A 20,889-nucleotide genomic window follows, 5' to 3' on the forward strand; every position below is an offset into this window, starting at 1 on the left:
GCTGCCTCCACAGACAGCTGAGCTCCATGTCATCAGAAGAAGGCCAGAGCCGACCTGTGCCCAAGAGACACGTGAATCCATCAGAGACGGATGCACAGGTGATAAAGACGAAGGAGACTGGCACACTAATCGAAGAGGAGAAGGCACAGACTGGCACTGTGAGTAGGGTGGACACAAGCTGGAGAGGCCAGTGGGGTCTCAGCAGCTGGTAGAGTCTTCTGTTCCCAATTGTGTGGTCACTTTCTGCAGGTGAAGCTGAGTGTGTTTGGGGATTATGCCAAGTCTGTGGGGCTCTATACCACAGTGGCTATCTGTCTTCTGTATGCTGGCCAAAGTGCAGCTGCCATTGGAGCCAATGTGTGGCTCAGTGCCTGGGCCAATGAGGCGGCGGTGAATGGCAGACAGAATAATACCACCCTGAGACTGGGTGTCTACGCTGCCCTAGGAATTCTGCAAGGTGAACCCATGGAGGTGCCCAGAAGGGATTCCTACATCCCTTCCTCTCTGATTTTTTTGTCCTCCCAAACCATAAAACCACATCCCTGCCTCAGAGCCTCCATAACCCACCTGGCCATGTCACATTCTGCCTTTCTATGCCTGCCTCCTCCTCTGAGTGATCAAGTCACCCTCTGCCTCTCTCAACAGGCCTCCTGGTGATGCTGTCAGCCTTCACCATGGCAGTGGGCGGTGTCCAGGCTGCCCGCCTGCTGCACTCGGCTCTGCTGCACAACAAAATTCGCTCCCCACAGTCCTTCTTTGACACAACACCCTTAGGCCGTATCCTCAACCGCTTCTCCAAGGATATACACACCATTGATGAGGTTCTGGCTCCCACCATCCTCATGCTGTTCAATTCCTTCTTCAACTCCATCTCTACCCTCGTGGTCATCGTGGTCAGCACACCACTCTTCTTGGTGGTTGTGCTGCCTCTGGCTGTGTTCTACGGCTTTGTGCAGGTGCCAGCACTGGCGGGCAGAGCGTGTGGTGATGGGGGGCAGGGGGCCCTGAAGTGGGCCAGGCACTCCTGTGGCCTAGGTTGCAGCTGGATTGGGTCAGGGCCTATAGTCAGTTGCTTCATCTCCTTGAAGGTCATTTAGCTCGCCTGTAAAATAGACCCTAAGACTCTACTTCATTGGGCTGATGTGAGGATGAAATGGGGATTCATAAATTATGACAGGCCCTGGGGCTCCTTCCCGTTGGCTATATTTTACTTTATTTATTTGTGTGGATGCGCGCATGTGTGTGGTGCATGTGTATATGCAGGCACCTGTGTGCATGTGTGTGAATACATGTGGAGGCCAGAGCTCAATGTTGGATGTCTTCCTCACTCTCTACCTTATTTTCTGAGACAAAATCTCTCATTGAATGTGGAGCTCACCTCTTCAGCTAAGAGCTCACCTCTTCTGGCTCCAATGAGCTCCACAGATCTGCCTGTCTCTGCCTCCCCAGTGCTGGCATTACATGTGTGTGATGGCATGCCTGGATTTTACGTGGATACTGGGGATCTGAACTCAGGGTCTCATCTTCCTGTCTCCCCACCCCCACAATTGGCATTATTTGAGTAAATTATTGTTAACAGTTTCAGGCACTTTGTCCCTCCCTTCTTTTTTTTAATTTTAAAAGATTTTTATTTATTTACATATTTTTGGTTTGTGTATGAGTTGTTTTGTCTGAATGTATGTAACATAGTTACATACATCATACCCATGTTGTGTGATGCCTACCAAGGCCAGAAGAGGGCATCAGATTCCTCGGAATTAGAGTTATCAACAACCATGAGCAGCCATATGGGTTCTGGGAACTGAACCTGAGTCCTCTGCGTGAGCAGCCAGTACTTTTAACTGCTGAGCCATCCCTCCAGCCCTCTTCCCTTCTTACACATATTAGACAGAGATATGTCACCCGAGTTGCTAAGGACTCAGATACAGCTCACTGTAAAGGCGTGAGGTCACTGGGATCCGGCTTCTCATCATTTGGTAAAGGGACCCCCAAAGGTGGTTGGAAGTACAGCCCCTAGGGAAGGAGCCTCCTGTATATCCCTCTGTACATGTCTGACCATCTTGGGGCCCACAGAGTACAGGTTGGAAACTGGAGGCAGAACCATGGGTTTTTTTTGTTTTGTTTTGTTTTGTTTTGGTCTTTTTGAGACAGGGTCTCTCTGTAACACCAGCTGGCCTGGAACTCACTATGTAGACCAGGCTGGCCTTGAACTCACAGAGATCCACCTGCCTCTGCCTCCCGAGTGCTGGGATCAAAGGCATGAGCCACCACACCCCCGCAGAACCATGTTTTTGTAGGGTAAAGCAACTAGGATAAGAAGGGCTTTTTCAGAAAAATCCCTTTTGCAAATTTTACACAGTCATTTGACTGTGAATGATATCTAAGGCCTCTAAGTAAAGCAAGGCATCACTACTCAGGAGACCAAACAAGATTGGTGCTGAGATCACAGAAAGTGATGGGGGCAGGAGCTAGTAGAAAACAGGCAGGGCTTCGTGGACAAAGCGGCCTGGTGGACTGAGCAAAGCTCACCAGAAGAAAAAGGTATAACGTGTGTCAGGACCCTACTCTCCAGGGGAGGTAGGGAAAGGCCGAAAGTTCTCATGGGGGAGTAGGACAGGGTAGAAGGGAGCCCAGGGATCATGGGTAGGTTTGGAGGACAGACAGGTCTGAGTTGGTGGTTCTGAGGTCCTGACACTAAGCTTGTCTCATCCCTCATCAGCGCTTCTATGTGGCCACATCACGGCAACTGAAGCGGCTGGAATCGATCAGCCGCTCGCCCATCTACTCCCACTTTTCCGAGACAGTGAGTGGTACTAGTGTCATCCGGGCTTACGACCGCATCCAAGACTTCAAGGTCCTTAGTGATACTAAGGTGGACATCAACCAGAAGAGCTGCTACCCCTATATTGCCTCCAACCGGTCAGGAGCTTCGCCTTCCTCCACAAGTGCCCACAGGCTATCTGTGATTCTGGGTGATAACCCTTCTGCCTCCCTTCCCCTGCCCATTTCTTTCCTTTGGTTCCCATAGGTGGCTAGGCGTTCGAGTGGAGTTTGTGGGAAACTGCGTGGTGCTCTTTGCTGCACTGTTTGCAGTGATAGGGAGAAGCACCTTGAGTCCAGGGCTCGTGGGTCTTTCTGTGTCCTATGCCCTCCAGGTAAGGTGGGGCCTAGGACCCCAAACAGAGCCACCACCAGGGCAGAGGCCACACAAGTGTCACAAGCATCTGCTGAGTGCCCTTCTCTGCTCCACATGGGGATCAAGGTGGCACACAACTTTAATCCCAGCATTTACTTGGAAGGCAGAGGCAGATAGATCTCTGTGAGTTCAAGGTCAGCTTGGTCCACATAGTGAGTACCAGGGCTACATAGTGAAACCCTGTGTCACAAAAAGAAAATATTTGAAAAAGACTGGGTATGATGCTGCATGCCTAGAATTCCAGCACTTGGGAGGAGGCTGAGGCAGGAAGATGGCTATGAATTTGATGCCAGGCTGGCCTACAAAGTGAAACTCTGTCTCAAACAACCATCTCCCCAACAAATAAATATTTGAAGAAAAAAAAATCAGAATGTTCTAAAAAAAACAAGACTTGGCTTCACTGTGCCCCAGAATCTGTGTAAATGAAGGAAAGTGTAGGCATTGTATTAGGCACTATAGGTAATCTAGAGACGATTTAGGCATGTGGGTTGCATACAAATAATGTGCAATTTTATATAAGAAACTGAAACATCTGTGGGTTTGGGTATATTCTGGGGTCCTGGAACCAATGCCCTGTGGACACAGGGACCAGGGATGATTGTAAACAGAGCAAGTGGCTGGAGCCTAGCTTGGAGGTCACCCTGACAGCAGCCTGTATGGTCAAAGAGTTACATAGTCACAAATGGGATTTTTGTAAAGCAGATCACATTTTCAAGGCCTCAGGTGGCTCAGCTCTGAATGCATTGGTAAACAAAAAGCGATCCAGACAGGCTAGGCTGCTCAAACTGTAGCGTGCATGTGAATCACTTGGAGAGCTTATTAAAATGTGCGGTCTCGCTCACAAGGTCCAGTTCTGAGATAGAGCTCAGATTCTGCATTTCTTTCAAGACTTCTTCGAAAATACAGTGTGATCCCCAGACTGGCTACACTGATATAGTCTGGGAGCTTGTTAGGAATGGAGACTCTCAGGACCTACCTCAGACCTACAGAATGGCACACTGCATTTTAACAAGATGCTCTGGGAAGTCTAATACATATTAAAGTTTGAGAAACACTGAGTGAGACGGTCCTTGGTTAAGTCTGCATTGTCACTGCCAGAGGCACAGTTGTGATTAGAGCTCCAGTCAGCACACACCTGTGGGTCATAGACGGGGTGGGATTCCCATTGATCCAGACATAAAGTCTTCTCAAAGGCATTGCTAGGCAGGATAGGGTCCTCCTATAACCTATAACACAGTTCCTTTGGTCAGGTGACATTGGCTCTGAATTGGATGATACGAATGATGTCAGACTTGGAGTCTAATATTGTGGCTGTGGAGCGAGTCAAGGAATACTCTAAGACTGTGACTGAGGTGAGTCCTGAGATGAGCCCAGCAGGTAAAGGGAGTCTGGATGAGCTGAGGAAGGATGCATGGTGGCCTGCCATCACTGCACATCAAGGCCAGCTGTTTAGGAAGCTCTCAGTCATTCATTCATTCAATCATTCATTCATCCATCAGGTGGCGGTCAATGCTTGGAAGGTGTAGAGAGCTCAGAGTTGGTCAAGAGATTCTGAGCCAATGGGAGGGGCAAGGCAGGTGGACCGAAATGCTCTGGGGTTGCTTCTAAAGAGGGTGGATAAGGAGCTGGGCGTGGTGGCACATGCCTTTAGTCCCAGCACTGGGAGGCAGAGGCAGGTGGATCTCTGTGAGTTCAAGGCCAATATGGTCTACATAGTGAGGTCCAGGCCAGTTGGGGCTACAGGGAGCCCCTGTCTCAAAAAGACAAAAAAAGAGGGCAGATAAGGAAAGTGGTTCACCTGGAGTCTTCAGGGAGTAAGCATTCTGAGGATGGGCAGGTTTTGACAGATGAGATTCAGTAGAGGTGGGGCAGGGGGAAGATGAACATTCCAGCCAAAAAGGCCAGCCTAGTCATAAGAACAGAGGTGGGGAACTATGCCCTTTGCTGTGGGAAAGGACTCGTCTGTCCTTACTTGGGTGAGTCCAGACTTTTTCTCCACCGAGATCATATCCCAAACCTCCTCATGCCCCAAAGCTGCAGCATCTCTGAGCTCTTAGTGTTAAGTTGCCCACTTTTAGACTCCACCCTCCCATGTGTTCCAAGTCACCTCTTCCAGGGCCCCAGTACTCTGTCCTTGCTGGGACTCCAATGTCATGACCCACCTTTGTTTCTCCATTCATCAGCTCCTCTGTCTACCACCTTCCTTGTCTAGCCTAGACTCTATCCATGCTCCACAAACAGAGATATTCTCAACCTGTCCCCATCCTTACCTACAAAATCCTACCCCATCCAAGCCCAGTCTATCCACATCATACCTGCACGGAGCAGCTGAAATGGAGCTGGAAAACAAAATCACTAATGTTATTTCAAATTCATAACTGCCCTCTACAGCCAGTATCCCTGCTTTGTGTTCTCAGTTTCAGAAAGAAATCTTTAGAACATTCTCTGACCTCAAAACACATCCCTGTGCCCAGCCCTCAACCTTGCCTGACACTTCCTTCCATGGGAAAATGGGTTAAAGATGTGAACATCCTTTACCTTCCTGCCTCCAGCACTTTATGTCTAAGCATCCCCCATCCTCTTTGTTTCCCTTTGAGCAGGTGTTATCTCTTCTCTGTTGAAAGTCCTGCCCCTCTGCTTCTTTCCTTGGCTGCTAGAGGACTTGACTTCCTCAGTCATCCGTCTCTCTCTTGTATTATGCCATGAGTCTTGCTCCCTCTGTCAGATGATTCACCTTTATGTGCATTTTCTGGTCTAGACACAAGCAAACCTCCCTTTTCCCCTGCATCCTGCTGCCCCAGTTCTCAGTTCTCCTTTGTCATGATGTCCATTTCAAGCTGTGGTCTATACATGTTGTTTCTTCCTTATCTTGAACCTTGCCTGCTACAACCTGTTTTCCACTGAACAGCTCCCCTGTGACATGCCCGGCTCTAATGTAAGAGATACTTTCCTGTTCTTGGCTGATTCAGCATCAGCTACATTCTCCTGCCCTTTCTCCTGAGATCCCCCTGGGTTCTGTGACCCAGGTTCTGGGTCTGTCAGTGGGCCTTCACAGCTTACTTGTTCCATACCACATGCAAACTGTCCTCTGTGCCTGCCCTGCCTTCCCCCAGCAAACACGACTCCTGAGATAATCATGTTTCCATGTCTCCCTCTTTACCTCCAACATGTCCTGTAGATGCAGAGTCCTTTATCCCAAATGATGCTGTTCTCAGCCCTGCTGTCCCTTTTTGCCTTTAGCACCTCTTAGAGAGAGCGATCTGCACGTGCTGCTCGTCCTCTCATCTTCCTCCTCCTGCTCCTCCTCTTCTTTGTCTTCTTCTTTTTCCAGGGCCAGCAATGGAACCCAGGACCTTGCATTTGTTAGGCAAGCATTCTACCACTGAACTACATCCCCATCCTTGGATTTTTTGAGACACAGGCTTGTTATTTAGCGCAGGCTAGCCTCTAACTCAGTTTTTTTGCTTTTGTCTTCCAAGGGCTGGCATCACAGGTATGTGCCATCATGCCCATCTTCCTCTGCTGCTTTGACTGTTAACTGTCCAGATTCCCTATCCAGAAGCATGGCTAGCTTCTCAGGTGTGCAGATTGAGTGATCACACAGGTCCCCACTCTCAGAAGAGCCCTGTGCTCACCAGGCCTTCATGCTGGGTTCAGTTCTCTGCTATAGTCACGTGATATTCTTTTTTTCTTAATATTTATTTTGCGTATGAGTGTTTTGCCTGCATGTATATACTTACACCCCATGCATGCCTGTTGCCTGTGAAAGCCAGAAAAGGGCATTGGATCCCCTGGAACTGGAGTTACAGACAGTTGTTAGCTACCATGTGGGTTCTGGGATCTGAATCTAGGTCCTCTGTAGAAGCAGCCAGCTTCTTAACCACTGAACCATCTCTCCAGCCCAACATTCATAATAATTTTTGAGCAACAGGCCCTGTGTTTGTTTCACACGAGGACTCTCAAATGATGTAGTGGGTTCTCTCTTAAAGCTCCCACTATTTTACCTCTGGCCAGTCCATTCTCCTCATAGTGGCTGGAGAGATTTAAAAACCCAGTGGAACTGGGATGTAGCCATTTTGGCAGAGTGCTTGACTAGCATGCACAGAGCCCTGGGTCCCAACCCCAACACTGAATAAACCTAATGTGAGTGGCTCATGTCTATAATTCCAGCACTTGGGAAAGAAGAGGCAGGAGAATCAGAAGTTCAGGATCATCTTTAGCTACATACTTTGGGGCCAACCTGGGCTACATGAGACCCTGTCTCAAAAAAAGAAAAAAAAGTTGAATCATCCCTCATGCATAGCCCTCTGATGGTGTTGCGCTTTACACCATATAAAAAGCCATGGGCCTTAAAATGGCCTGGGGGCCACCCACCATGATGCCTATTTGTCACCTTTGTCTCTGTGCTGCAGATCATATAGCACATGCTGTTCCTTTTATCTGCCATGCCCTTCCTTCAGATAGCCACTTGCCTTATTCCCTCACCTCCACCAGGAAGCCTTTTTACATACTGCATAGACAGCAACCTCAAATACTTCTGGGGCCAAGTCCTCACCACTTCTACTATATAGATTAGTTATGCAGACTGTATGCCCCTGTACTAGAACAGAAGCCTCCCAGAGCAAGGGCTTTGTCTTACTGGGGACTCTTAGTAATAAAGGAGGATAAAGATGATGGAAGGAGGTGCTAGTATAGACAGCAAGACACTCAGGGATGTGCTAGAGGAGAGAGAGGGCAGGGGCAGGACAAGGAAGTTTTAGAATGACACATAAGGAGAATAAAGTCAAAGGGATAGGGCTGGGGATGTGGCTCAATGGTCACATGCTTGCCAGACTTGTGCAAGGCCCTCGGTTCCAACTAGGAAAAAAGTCAGAGGATTAAAAGATTCAGTGAATGCCAGGCGCGGTGGCACACACCTTTAATCCCAGCACTTGGGAGGCAGAAGCAGGGGGATCTTTGTGAGTTCAAGGCCAGCCTAGTCTATATAGTGATTTCCAGGCCAGCTGGGGCTACAGGAAGACCCTGTCTAAAAAAAAAAAAAAGATTCAGTGAACAAAGGGCCCCTCCCCCAGGGACCACAGTGGGTAAGGGTTGAGGTGTCTGGAGAGAGGAGGGGGCTGGCTGAATAGTGGGAGAGGGCCTGGCTGGTGTCATCCGGATGAGACCTGCCTTCCTGTCAGGCCCCCTGGGTGGTGGAGAGCAAATGTCCTCCTGAAGGCTGGCCCATGCGTGGGGAGGTGGAATTCCGGAACTATTCAGTACGGTACCGGCCAGGCCTGGAGTTGGTGCTGAAGAACCTGACTCTGCATGTGCATGGTGGTGAGAAGGTACTTGTGCCTGGGGACATTGCCACAGCCCTTGTGGGGAGCATGGGTCTCTGAGAGGGCAGGTGAGCTAACTGGATGTCAGTTTGGCTGCTGGTGGAGACCTCGAGATGCCCCATGGCCCTTCCCTGCAGGTGGGCATCGTGGGCCGTACTGGTGCTGGCAAGTCCTCCATGACCCTCTGCCTATTCCGCATCCTGGAAGCCGCAGAGGGTGAGATCCTCATTGATGGCCTCAATGTGGCCAATATTGGCCTCCATGACCTGCGTTCTCAGCTCACCATCATCCCTCAGGTAGGAGCCTGGAGGGAGCCTGGGCTAGCCTGCTCTCTGCCAACCTTCTGTAGCTTGAGAACTGGGCCCTAGGGCCTGGTTAGTCAGGAGGCAGCCCCACAGCAGAGAACAGAGTCACCCAGGCACAGATCTGGAATGGTCAGACACCCGCTAGCTAGTCAGGACTGCCCTTGGACTCCTGGGCTGACCAAGGGGAAGGGCCACAGGCTCCTCCCAGCATGGCATCCCTGGGATTTCTTGCCTTGTTCTCCTTCTTGCCTTGTTCTCCTGGCTCTTTCTGGCTCCTTGGGGTATTTTTCTGTGGAATGCACACTTCAGAGGCAGATTAGTGGTTCTGGTTCCTGCTTAGTAAGGGACTTAGCAACTAGCCAAGCTGAGGTTTATCGCTCCCCTGCAGGCAGTATTCCATCTCCCCGGCGATGCCTCCTTGGGGGGCAAGGGTCAGAGTAGAATGCTGCTGCCTGAACCCCCTTCTTGTTCATGCTTCTGAGGTTCCTTATGGGGCTCAGCTGCTTCTCTCTTCTCGTGTCGTTCCAGGACCCCATCCTGTTCTCGGGAACCCTGCGCATGAACCTAGACCCCTTTGGCCGTTACTCAGAGGAGGACATCTGGAGGGCCCTGGAATTGTCCCATCTACACACATTTGTGAGCAACCAGGCAGCAGGCCTGGACTTCCAGTGCTCTGAGGGCGGAGAGAATCTCAGGTAGGAGTGGCAGAGGACAGGTCAAAGTCTGTTCCCAGATGACGGAGTCCAGGCGAGCCCCTCTCCCTGCCTCCCCCCACCAGGGTCCCATGGGGTATTATTTTTGTATAGAGAATATTCTAAGCCCCAGACACAGGGTGTTTCCTTACAAATTCCTCATAAGATCCCTACCAGTGGTCCATGGTGGCACATTGCATTTGAGGAAACAAACTCAGAGAGGGTAAGGTGGTTAGCCAAGCTGCACAGCTGAGAGAAGGCATGGCTGGGATTTGAACAGCTCAGTTCTCATCTAACTCTACCTCAGTGACATTCAGAAGAAACAATCCCACCCTTTAAACCCTCTGGGCTCCAGGGTCATGTATCTATGGAACATAAGAAGCTGGAGAGGTTCACCAGGATGGAGCCTGTCAGCTGAGGGATGTGCAAAGTGGGCCTTTCCAGCCTGTTCTGCAGCCCCTCCAGGGTCCCAGGTTCCATATTCCCAGCCCCTGGGCTGTGCATCAGAGAGACCAGCAGTTACTTCTTACTGAGTCAAAAGCCTCAAGATACCTAAAATTCTGTTAATCGTGGGGTTTTCTTTTGTTTATTTGGTTGTTTCTAGTGGTAGGGATCAAACCTAGACTCTCACAAATGCTGGACAAGAGCTTTAACTATTAATCTGTATGATTTGGGGCATGTTGCTTAACAATTCTGTGCCTCTTTTGCATTTATTCTAAAGTTGGGATAATAGTCTATACATGTTTGTACTGTACTCCTCAATAAAAATATAATGTGAACCACATATATATAATTAAATTTTTTTTCTAGTACCCACATTAATAAGAGGATGAGGGGCTAGACACAGTGGCATGTATCTGTAGTCTCAGCTCCTTGGGAAGGGAAGGCAAGAGAGCTGTGTAAGTTTGAGGCCAGTTTGGGCACATAGTGATGCCCCATCTCAAGAGAGGCAGGGGTCAGCAAGATAGCTCACTAGGTCATGGTACTTGCCACACAAGTCTGACAACCTGAGTTCAATCCCAGGAACCCACGTAAAGGTTGAAAGAGAGAACTGACTTCACAAAGTTGTCCTCTGACCTACACACACACACACACACACACACACACACGCACAATAATAATAATAGAGGCAGACAAACAAGGAAAAACAAACAAGTGAAATAATTAACTTATTTTGTTTTCTGAGATAGACTCACTATGTAGTTCAGGCTAACCTGGAACTCAGAGCAATTCTCCTGATTCAGCCTCCTGAGTCCCATAATTATGGAGATGCACCACCATATGCAGTGGAATCAATTTTTAAAATATTCATTTGTTTGCTTGTTTAGTTGGTGGGGGGAGACACGAGTACTGTGGATAATCTGTGGGAGTTGGTTCTCTCCTTCTACCATGTGGATTCCAGGGATGGAATTCAGGTCATCAGCCTTGATGATACCTTCACTCATGGAGCCATCTCACTGACCCTGGAATTAAAAAAAAAAAAAAAAGAGAGAGAGACAGGGTCTCACTGTAGCCCCAGCTGGCCTGCAACTCTTTATATAGACCACACTGGCCTTGAACTCACAGAGATCCTCCTGCTTCTGTCCCCCTGTGTGCTGGATTTTAAAAGGTATGCACCACGTCTGGCTCTGGAATACCTTTTTATTTGTTGTTTTTATTTTATGAACATGAGTAGGCATGTAAGTAGGTGCATTCATGTCATGCAATGCCCTTGAGGTTAGAAGAGGGCATTGGATCCCCTGGAACTGGAGTTACAGTTGTTAGCACCATATGGTGCCTGGAATTGAACCTGGGTCCTCTACAAGAGCAAGCAGTGCTCTTACCTGCTAAGCCATCTCTCCAGCCCCTGAAATAAATTTTAATAGCATATTTTATCCAGCCCAATGTATCTAAAATATCATTAAACATGTCATTGATATAAAAGCTATTAGAGGCTGCAGAGATGGCTCAGCAGTTAAGAGCACTTGCTGCCCTTGCACAGGCCCCAGGTTCTGTTCCCAGCATCCACATGGTGCCTCACAATCATCTGTAACCCCAGTTTCAGGAGATCTGTCGTCCTCTTCTGTCCTCTATAGGGAACCAGGCATGCATGTGGTACACATATCTACATGCAAGCAAAGTACTCATATATATGTATAATTTTTTAATTTTTAAAAAATACTTTATTATTTTTATTTTATGTGTATGCGTGTATTGCCTGCATGTAGGTAAGAGCACCTGTGTTGTACAATGCCCTCGGAGGCTAGAAGAGATTGTTAGATCCCCTGGAACTGGAGTTAAGGACAGTTGTTAGCTGCCATGTGGCTCCCCCTGCCTCTGCTTCCCAAGTGCTGGGATTAAAGGCGTGCACCACCGTGTGTATGAGTGTGTTGTATGTAAGTGCACCCATGTTGTGCAATGCCAGTGGAGGACAAAAGGTGTTGGATCCCCTGGAACTGGAGTTATGCTGGTTGTTAACTACCATGTGGGTGCTGGGAATTGAACCCAGGTCCTCTGGAAGAACAGCTCCTTAACTGCTGAGTCATATCTCTAGCCCCAATTCTTTTTCATAGAAGTTTGAAATCTTATGTGCATTTTCAATTTCGACACAGCTCCATTCAGATTAGTCTCAAGTGCAAAAGAGCCAGGTGTGGCCATGGCCACTCTTTGAAGGGAGCAGTCTGTAGCCTAGATGCACTCCTGTGCAATGTTGCCTAGTCCTTTCCCTTTCTGCGCCCTCTTCTTTTCTGACATTCCCTTTGTCTTCTTGGTGCTGGGGATCCAAACTAAGGCTTTGTTGATGCTAGGCAAGTGCTGTACCGTGAGCTACATTCCTCGCCCTTCCTCATTTTCATATTCAGTCCGTATTCATGTTCCAAAACTTGAAACAAACCAGAAAGAAAGTCACCTCTGCCCAGTGCTGCTTCATGCTTCCAAGTGTTCAAAGTACTTTGGCCTCCACTATCTCACTTAATCTTTACTGCAACTCCATTGGCCGGAAGTAGGAATGGAATTATTTGCCCAAAGCTGCTCCGAGGACTATGGGATTTTGTCCCAACACTTTCCTTGCTGTGTCACATCTTATCACACAAATGACAGATGGGGTTAGGCCTGATGGCACACACCTGTAATTCCAGCTCCCTGGGAGGCAGAATCAAAAGTTCAAGCCCGGTGTGGTGGCCCACAACTTTAATCCCAGCACTCTAGAGGAGGAGGCAGGCAAACGTCTGTGAGATCAAAACCTTAACTTATCTGCATAATGAATTCCGGCCACCCAGGGCTACAGGGAGACCCTGTCTCCAAAAACAAAAACAAAATGAAAAATAAGTTTAAGGCCAGCCTAGACAGCTTCATGAGAGCCTATCAAAATTTTAAAAAGTTAGAAAAGGGCTGGCTCAGTGGTAGAGCTCTTAGCATGTGTGAGACTCTGACTTCAATCCCCAGTACAACAAAACCAACAACACAATTTTTAAAAAGAAAAGAAACAGACAACAGGTGGGATACACTGTCACCCCAGGCTTCCCCTGTAAAGTGGCTGGTGGGAAGTAGGGGCTCTCCAGCTCCTGCTCCCAGAGCCCCAGAGCCTTCTATGGTCCCCCTGTCTCACCGGGCCCCAGCACACACACCCCCTTCATAGCTTCTGCAGCCCAGGATGGGAGACAGAGAAACGGTCTCTCCTCCCCCCTCACTGAGCCTGTGGCCACTTTAAGTATAACCTGAATCCTGTGCTAGGCCACCATAAATCAGCCCTGAGCTCTATCTTACAGCTCATTCTGCTGCCAAAACCTTCATTAGTTGCGGGAAAGGGCCAGGGAGGGAGGCTGGCCTTTACTCTTGGCTGTGACTCACCCCTCTGGGAAGGGCTGAGGTATTTGTCCTTGGGTGTGTGGGGGGAAGGAAGGGGGTGCTGTGGCCTCTGTGGTTGGGAACACAGCCTTGCTTTGTTTACTGGCTCTGGCTTTCAAGGCAGGAGGTTGAAGATATGCATCCACCCTCTTGGTCTCCAGTGAACAAACACAGGGAGTCCTAGGTCCTTCCCTTCCTTGTCTCCCAAATAGAGCCATGTATTCCCCATGTGTGTAGGAGATGACTGCCTGAATGGTACAATCATAGGATAAGCAAGATGGCATGAGAGTGGCTTACATGCAGATATCTAGGACAAACAATACAAATATTTTCTCACTAAGGTGTAAATGACAGCGAAGCAAAGACATACCATAGAACTAGTTGCAGTGAGGATGGGAAGAAAGCCCAGAAAGAGGAAGCTTGATGATACCCAAACCAGAGGTTTCACAATGTTTAGCTCTGGCTCTGGCACCTACACCTCTCATTATGGTACCTAAACCTCTACACTCCCCTGGCTCCTGGAGGGCTGTGGCAGAACCACAAGGTAGACAGGTGGTCCTGGGATGTTGAGAAGGAAAGACAAATAGGTTAGGGACAAGACCTGGAAGCAACCAGGCACCCAACTGGAAATTCCTACCTTCCCTCTTTCCAGTGTTGGCCAGAGGCAGCTTGTGTGCCTAGCTCGAGCCCTGCTTCGCAAGAGCCGTGTCCTGGTTTTAGATGAGGCCACAGCTGCCATTGACCTGGAGACTGATGACCTCATCCAGGGGACCATTCGCACCCAGTTTGAAGCCTGCACTGTGCTGACCATTGCCCACCGACTCAACACTATCATGGACTACACCAGGTAGGCCAAGAAAAGTCAAGTGAGGAGATCTGAGGGTATCAGCTAGGCATTAAAAAGAGGCAGATGTGAGGGTGTATGGGCATGAGAGCTCCTGGGATTGACTAGGACATGGGGGTACAGAGCAGTTTCCCAAGATATGCTTAAGAGGCAGAACAGAGCAAGGTTCCCTGGGTACAGTGACATACTCAAAGTCACAGGGTTCCTTAGGAGTTACCAGCATGTGATAAAGGGCACACCAGGCTCCCCAGGCATTGGGAATTGTACATGGTGCCTCCTGTTCATGGGTGAAGTGAAGAGAGTGGCCTCCCGTGCGCTTGACTGTCTCTTCCGAGTCTGTTAACATTGTATTTGCATGGCCATCACTTCATCTGCACCTCACTGTCCCTGGTGATGGGGGGATCACAACAGATCACAGCGGAGGTAATGAAAGAGCTTGGAAGGGACATGACAGATTCCTGGGTCCCCTCTTTGGCTACTGGATCCTAACAGCCCCTAGAAGAGCTGATGCTTGTAAAGAGGGCATTGTGTCTGAGCCAGAACACCAAGCCCCTGATGGCTGTGTGACTGTGGGCAATTTGCAAAGCCTTTCTGGGCATGTTTCAAATGGAAATGATAATGTCTCTCAGAACCATTGTAAGGAGTCAGTGAAATAATGTTTAGACTGCAGGTGACATTGGGAAATGTCAGTTTGCTCCCTAGGCCCTTTAAGGTCTGTTCATTGTGATTCTCCCTAGCATTCATTCTTCCAAGATGAGGGAAGGGGCCTTGCCCTGATAATCTTTTGGCTGCTTTGGGAAGGATGATGGGTCAACCCAGGCTTTCTCTTAGAAGAGTCCCTATGTAAGTGTCCTGGGGGTTCCAGGGCAGTAAGAATGCTTGATGCTACCCTGTATCTGTCCCATCTCTACCCCATTGCTACACCCCACTCCGGGAGCATCCAAACCCACTGGAAGGAGAAGGCAGGGTGGGCAGAAGGGCTGGGCCCTGGGTCTGGAGGAGAGACAGGCTGGGGGGAGAGGATTTATTCCCAGATTCATTCCCCAGCAGTCCTAGGGTGGGAGGTTCAGCCTCACCATGGGAGTTGGGAGTTCACTCATTCTAGTAGGGCAGGTAGAAATTAATCAGAGTCAGGCTACAGAGCCTGTAATTAAAGCCCATGGTGAAGAGGCAGGGGTCCGAGAGTGCAGGCGGAGGAAGCCTGTCTACACAGGGCAGGAGGTCCTTCTCTGCTAAGAAAGGGTGATACCAGCTGGACCCCAAAGGATGGGGAAAGGGGTGGCAGAGAGTGAGTAAGAGAAGGGATTGAGTACCTCAGTTACAGAAGCCAGCACACCCCCAAAGCAAGGGCACTGCAGACTGGGAGGCAGACAGGAGAGTGGAAGAGGCCACAAGAGCTGTACTTGAAGACTGTGGGGACTCACTTGGTCCTCATTCTAAGAGCCAGAAGAAGCCACTGAAGACTGTCCTTCTCTGCTAAGAAAGGGTGATACCAGCTGGACCCCAAAGGATGGGGAAAGGGGTGGCAGAGAGTAAGAGAAGGGATTGAGTACCTCAGTTACAGAAGCCAGCACACCCCCAAAGCAAGGGCACTGCAGACTGGGAGGCAGACAGGAGAGTGGAAGAGGCCACAAGAGCTGTACTTGAAGACTGTGGGGACTCACTTGGTCCTCATTCTAAGAGCCAGAAGAAGCCACTGAAGACTCTGGTTTTGGAGAGGATAGTGTCCTGGCCCTAGTTTGGACAGTGGCCTGGAAAAGAGGACTCTCTCTCCAGACTTGGGGGTCTTTTCCCATCTCACCTCACCCTGGTGGAGCCGCCTATGGGCCTTGTGCCAGATGCACCCTGTATGTGGTTGATGGGCAGCTCAGGCCTGCCTGGGGTGGGGTGGATGGATCCTTGCTGCAACAGCCGAAGGAATAAGCAGCCATAAGTCCCAGATTCTGGCGACAGCCTCACTGTAGCCCGGCTTCCTGCCGAGTGCCTTTGTGAGCTGGTACAAAACAGATGGATGTACACAGGGCCCAGCACACAGGCCCGTGGCTCCCTTACACACAGGCTGCTAAAGCCCTGCAACCCCAGCAAGGGGAAGAACTCATTAGGGAAGGTTTTCTGAGCCTGGACTAGCAGAGATGAATAGGTCCTTGTCTTTGATCCCAGAAATGGCTTCATGCACCAGAGCTAACAAAATAGCGAAAATAACCAGCTTTGCAGGTGTGCACATGTGGCCTGGGCTGGGCTGGATGGATTGGCTGAAGTGGGTGGGCTGACATGTTACTGTGGGGTCTGAGCAGAACCCAGAGGGCAGAGTTGGCCTCTGGAGCCAAATCTAGGCTGATGGAGATCTGACCACTTCTTTTTCTGTTTTGGCTAGGGTCCTGGTCTTAGATAAAGGGGCAATAGCTGAATTTGATTCTCCAAACAACCTCATTGCAGCTAAAGGCATTTTCTACGGGATGGCCAAAGATGCAGGACTTGCCTAGAACACATTGCTGGGGTTCCTCCTGGTTGGAATTAACACCAAGTATCAGAATGGACTTGGTGGCAACGGGCAGAGCATTTCGGAGATTTCTGACTCTACAAACTGCCTCATAGAACAGCCTTGCTTAACATTGGAATGAGGAAGTGAGCCAGAGGTCATAGCTATTTGAAGCAGACCCCAGACTAGTGCCTGGGTCTCCTGGTCCTGGTCTAGCATTATTCCCACACTGCACTGTTTTTAGGGGATGACTTCCCTCCTGCCACTACCTTTTCATAGTCTCCTGTACTGATGCTGCTTGAATCCATTTCGGACCGGATACTGATGAAATAAAGCTGTGTGGCCAACAGCCCCCACGCTACATGTTGCCTTTTTCTGCCTGTTCCCAAGATCTGGGGGTTAGAACCTTCGGAGACCGGGGACATCCAGGCGAGGAACAGAACTTCCTATACTTCTGTGTGGCTGCAGTAATCTGAAACCTTCAGACCTGAAGCTTTTGGCTAGAAATACCATCTTTATAGCCCAAATCCACAGGGTAATTTCAGTAGCTCCTGCTCTGCTGTGCAGATGCTGTGAAAAGGTGAGAAATAAAGGCCCTGAAATTTGACCTGAGGCTTTAGCCTCTTTGGAAAGCTGTTGAGAATACCTCTCGGTCCATGTCACTGCTCAGCCTTTGGAGGGGGCTCTCCAGCAGCTGAGGGGCAAGTAAGCCTCACCTCCTAGCTCCATTAGATGCCTGCTGTCCAGAGAGGCCACTAGGCCTTCCTTCTCAGGTTGGCTGGGTGAGCAGGGAGGACAGAGGCTTCCAGGGCTCCTGCCTCCCCAGCCCCCCAACCCCTGGCTGGCAAGATGCCAGGGGCTGGATTCACTTCACCATTTTGAGCAAGCCAACAAAGACTTATTTTCTGCAGGTGGGAGTCCACCTGGTACCAGGACTTGATCTGAAATGGATCTCTTCAGTCCCTCCTGTTTTCTCACCCGCCTCCTATACCCTTATTCTGTGACTGCGGGTGGTAGCCGTTTTTCTTTCCCTACCCTTACTGGCTGGTGGTCACTGAGGAGATGGCTCCTTTGATCTGTTTTCTCTATGCTCTGGGTCGGCCTATGCTGCAGGACCATTTGTTAAAGGTTAATCACACTTTTTTGGGCGGGGGGACAGGCTGTTTCTGCCCAGGATGTTTATGAGTATATGGAAGGCAACTTCCATCCTTGTGATAAAGCAAGTCTGAAAGCATAAATGCCCAAATTATTCTGCCTCTCCTTGGTGCTAAGAAAAGGTCTCTGCTATGCTCTCTGATTTATTAGGCCAATTTGGCATGACGTCTGCTTTGTGAGGCTAGCTGGCCTAAACCAACAGGAAAGCAGAATCATTCAGCATCCTTCTCAGATAAAGATCAGGAGGTGTGAGGCTGTTTCCTCTCCTGTCTTGGGAGTTTGCTTCTGAGTTCACTGAAGCCCTGACAGGTGCTGACAACCCAAAAGGGAGGCTCAGTTATGTCAAGTAAATAGGATAATCAAAAAATGTGGTTAATAGGGGGTGACCTCTATCTAGCTGGCTCAGCGACTCCAGGGAAACAAACGGCTACTGTGAACTGGGAGGGAAGACACCACACAGAATCTGTCTCCAGATGCTACTGACAGGACACAAGTGCTGCTGGAGCAGCATGGAGGTGGCTGTGCCGGAGAGCTGGCCCTTCTCTTCCTCCACAGTGTCAGCTCTCTGAGACTTTGCAATAACTTGAATCCTCTATGATTAGAAGCACAGGGCTATTTAGGAGGCCAAAATGAGAGAAAATGGGCTTGTCAGTTAATATTTAATTTTAATAATACCTGTTATGTTTGAAGAGTCAGCAACGCACAAAGAAAAAGGTCTCCTGTGAATGTTTACACACACTGTGAACACATGCTTTAAATATGCAATGGAGGAAAAGAGGTGAATTTAGTTAACAAAGCTAAAAAAAAAAAAACAAATAAAACAAAAAACTTGTTATAAATTACACAAAACATATAAAAATATTTCTCTGAATGCATAGATTAAGACTTCAAACTCACCTAACAGTAACTGTGCAGTCACACCCTACCCCACTGCCAGAGGCACTGACCAGAGAGGGCTTCAGCAAAGGAGCAGAGGGACTAGTGCAAGGGAACAGCCACCCCAGACACCAAGACCCTGATCCCCTGCTTCTGAGTACACCTTTTAGACCAGCTCCCAGCTAGGCCTCCACAGCTTCTGAGATCTCATCAAACAGGGTGGCTGAAAGAGTTTCAACCTCACTCATTTAGACATGAATTAATACTGAATTTATTTCTTCCAAGATAGAACCACACTTAATTGTATCAGTAAACTCTAAGTTTTTCAAAAGCAAAAACAAAAAAAAAAAGGTTAGTACATTTAGATAAAGTAATTTCTGATTGGTCGAAACACAAGGTAAGTTTCTTCATTAAAGCACTTGGGAGAAAGGGGGTGATGACCTCCACTCTGCTATGCAAACACTCTACAAAGGTAAGTCACCAGCTGTGGGGGAGGGGGTACAATTAAGTCACTGCACAGTGACTTCGTGGAGTTGGCCTTGAAGAACACCTCAACCTCATTTCAGCATTTAGGCAGCAGCGGGAGGCCATTATCTTAGCAAAACATTCATTTCCTCTGACACCTTCTGCGCATCAATTGCAGTGTTCTAATAAAATTGAGTTAATACAGTGAGGAAGTTTCTTTGGAAACTATAGGCACTATGGGGAGAAAGCTTCTTAAGACAGCGGGGATGCTCCTCAACAGCTGCCTTCAACCCCCTGCTCTCTCATTAGTCTGTGTGGGCTAGGTCATATTTCCAAGGTCAGCTGTTTGTTTCAATGAAACAGAGGCATTTCTTTTTTACTTTAATGATGCTGAATAAAAGGGAAAGATTCCTTGAATGCACTCTTAGAAAAAATTCTTATGCCATCTTCAGAGTTTAATCGGGTGCTCTGTTTTTAAGTCTGGCAGGCTCACAACTAACTTTGTCCAGTGGATTAGTGGTGGTAGTAGGGGGCGTTCCTAAGATCGACAATTTGTTACAAAAGCAACAGATTTCAGAGTTATGTAAAAATCCTAATAATTCCAAAATAACCTTTATCTTTGATACAAAAATAAAGATGCTAACTCCTTTAGTTCAGTTTCCCACAATAACCTTGAAAACAGCAACAGATTCAGACTCAAAAATTGCTTTTCATTTCTGGTGGGAAATGAGTGGCGAACATGGACCAGCGATGTTTGTGCTCTTGAACGGTGCAATTAAACACACGGATGACAGGGGCAGCCTCAGAATAAAAACGCAGTGGCTTTTTGGAAAGCATCAGAGAGCCCTCTAGTGACTGTGGAGGGGAGGAAATGCAGAGATGACTGGGGAGACAGCCGCAGCGTGAGTGCTCACAAAACAAAGGTGGGGGAGGGGAAGCTCTTTTGGTTAACAGCCTATTTACAATTAGGTAACTGTATTCTTAAGTACTTTAAACCTGAGTAACATTTATAAATATATTAATGAAACCTCACAGCCACAAGTCACACCAAAATTCCTTTGCCCAGTACCTGTGCTTTCCCCAGTCTTTCTCACTAGTCAGTTCACAATTTCAGGAGCATCATGAGCATGCAACACCAAGAAAAGTGCACCGGCCCGTCAGGTGCACTGTCAACAGGAGTAGCTAGAAATACGTCTGCTCTCTCAGCTTCGACAACTCTCTAGATTCTGCACATAAAACACTGACTGAGGAACCTCCAGCTTCTGCCTCTCCAGACTACTTCTCAGCTGTTCAAAGATTCAGCAGTAGGTTTATTGTGCACCAAGAGGCTTGGAAGAATGGCACCGCTGCTGGGGGGTCAGGGGCTCCCACCTGCTGAAACAGGATGATGTGTTAGTGTACACTAACTACCCAGTGGCACCAGGGGCCCTGGTGGGCATCCGAGGCTTTTGGATCAATGGCTTGTCCTTGGCCCAGAGGTGACACTGTCACAATACTCAGTGATGAAGTCCCGCTGCATTAATATGTCAATTTTGAAGCTCTCCTGTTGTAGCAAGGCCTCTCAGTCAGTGTGGATGCAGCATTTCTGAACAGAAAATTATTTTCGCTTATCATTAGAACCAGTTCCAGCTCCTGGAAATCTTGGAGTCGAGCAACATCTTTGTCCTAAAACAAAATGGGGTAACAGATTAAAACTCTTTTTCTAAAATTTAATTACTTTTATTTTTTAAT

The 20,889-nt window shown here is 48.6% G+C and overlaps 2 protein-coding genes across 4 annotated transcripts in view; one reads left to right on the forward strand and one right to left on the reverse strand.

Annotated features, from left to right (window-relative positions):
- Positions 1-17,269, forward strand: part of Abcc3 (ATP binding cassette subfamily C member 3) — a 48,506-nt gene extending 31,237 nt beyond the window's left edge. For both annotated transcript variants that reach the window (XM_008838373.3, XM_017799451.2), the window contains 11 exons: positions 14-158; positions 250-457; positions 646-956; positions 2,720-2,919; positions 3,029-3,155; positions 4,447-4,548; positions 8,377-8,523; positions 8,655-8,813; positions 9,351-9,517; positions 13,992-14,186; positions 16,558-17,269. In XM_008838373.3, the coding sequence (XP_008836595.1) occupies positions 14-158; positions 250-457; positions 646-956; positions 2,720-2,919; positions 3,029-3,155; positions 4,447-4,548; positions 8,377-8,523; positions 8,655-8,813; positions 9,351-9,517; positions 13,992-14,186; positions 16,558-16,666 (1,870 nt within the window). In that variant the 3' untranslated portion in view covers positions 16,667-17,269. The remainder of the gene's footprint in view (positions 1-13; positions 159-249; positions 458-645; positions 957-2,719; positions 2,920-3,028; positions 3,156-4,446; positions 4,549-8,376; positions 8,524-8,654; positions 8,814-9,350; positions 9,518-13,991; positions 14,187-16,557) is intronic.
- A 1,193-nt stretch (positions 17,270-18,462) lies between these two features.
- Ankrd40 (ankyrin repeat domain 40) overlaps positions 18,463-20,889 on the reverse strand; it is a 15,341-nt gene continuing 12,914 nt past the window's right edge. For both annotated transcript variants that reach the window (XM_017799465.2, XM_008838374.3), the window contains exon 5: positions 18,463-20,823. In XM_017799465.2, the coding sequence (XP_017654954.1) occupies positions 20,677-20,823 (147 nt within the window). In that variant the 3' untranslated portion in view covers positions 18,463-20,676. The remainder of the gene's footprint in view (positions 20,824-20,889) is intronic.

The sequence above is a fragment of the Nannospalax galili genome, unplaced genomic scaffold (genome assembly GCF_000622305.1).
Source record: "Nannospalax galili isolate Female #2095 unplaced genomic scaffold, S.galili_v1.0 scaffold95, whole genome shotgun sequence".
NCBI classification, from domain to species: domain Eukaryota; kingdom Metazoa; phylum Chordata; class Mammalia; order Rodentia; family Spalacidae; genus Nannospalax; species Nannospalax galili.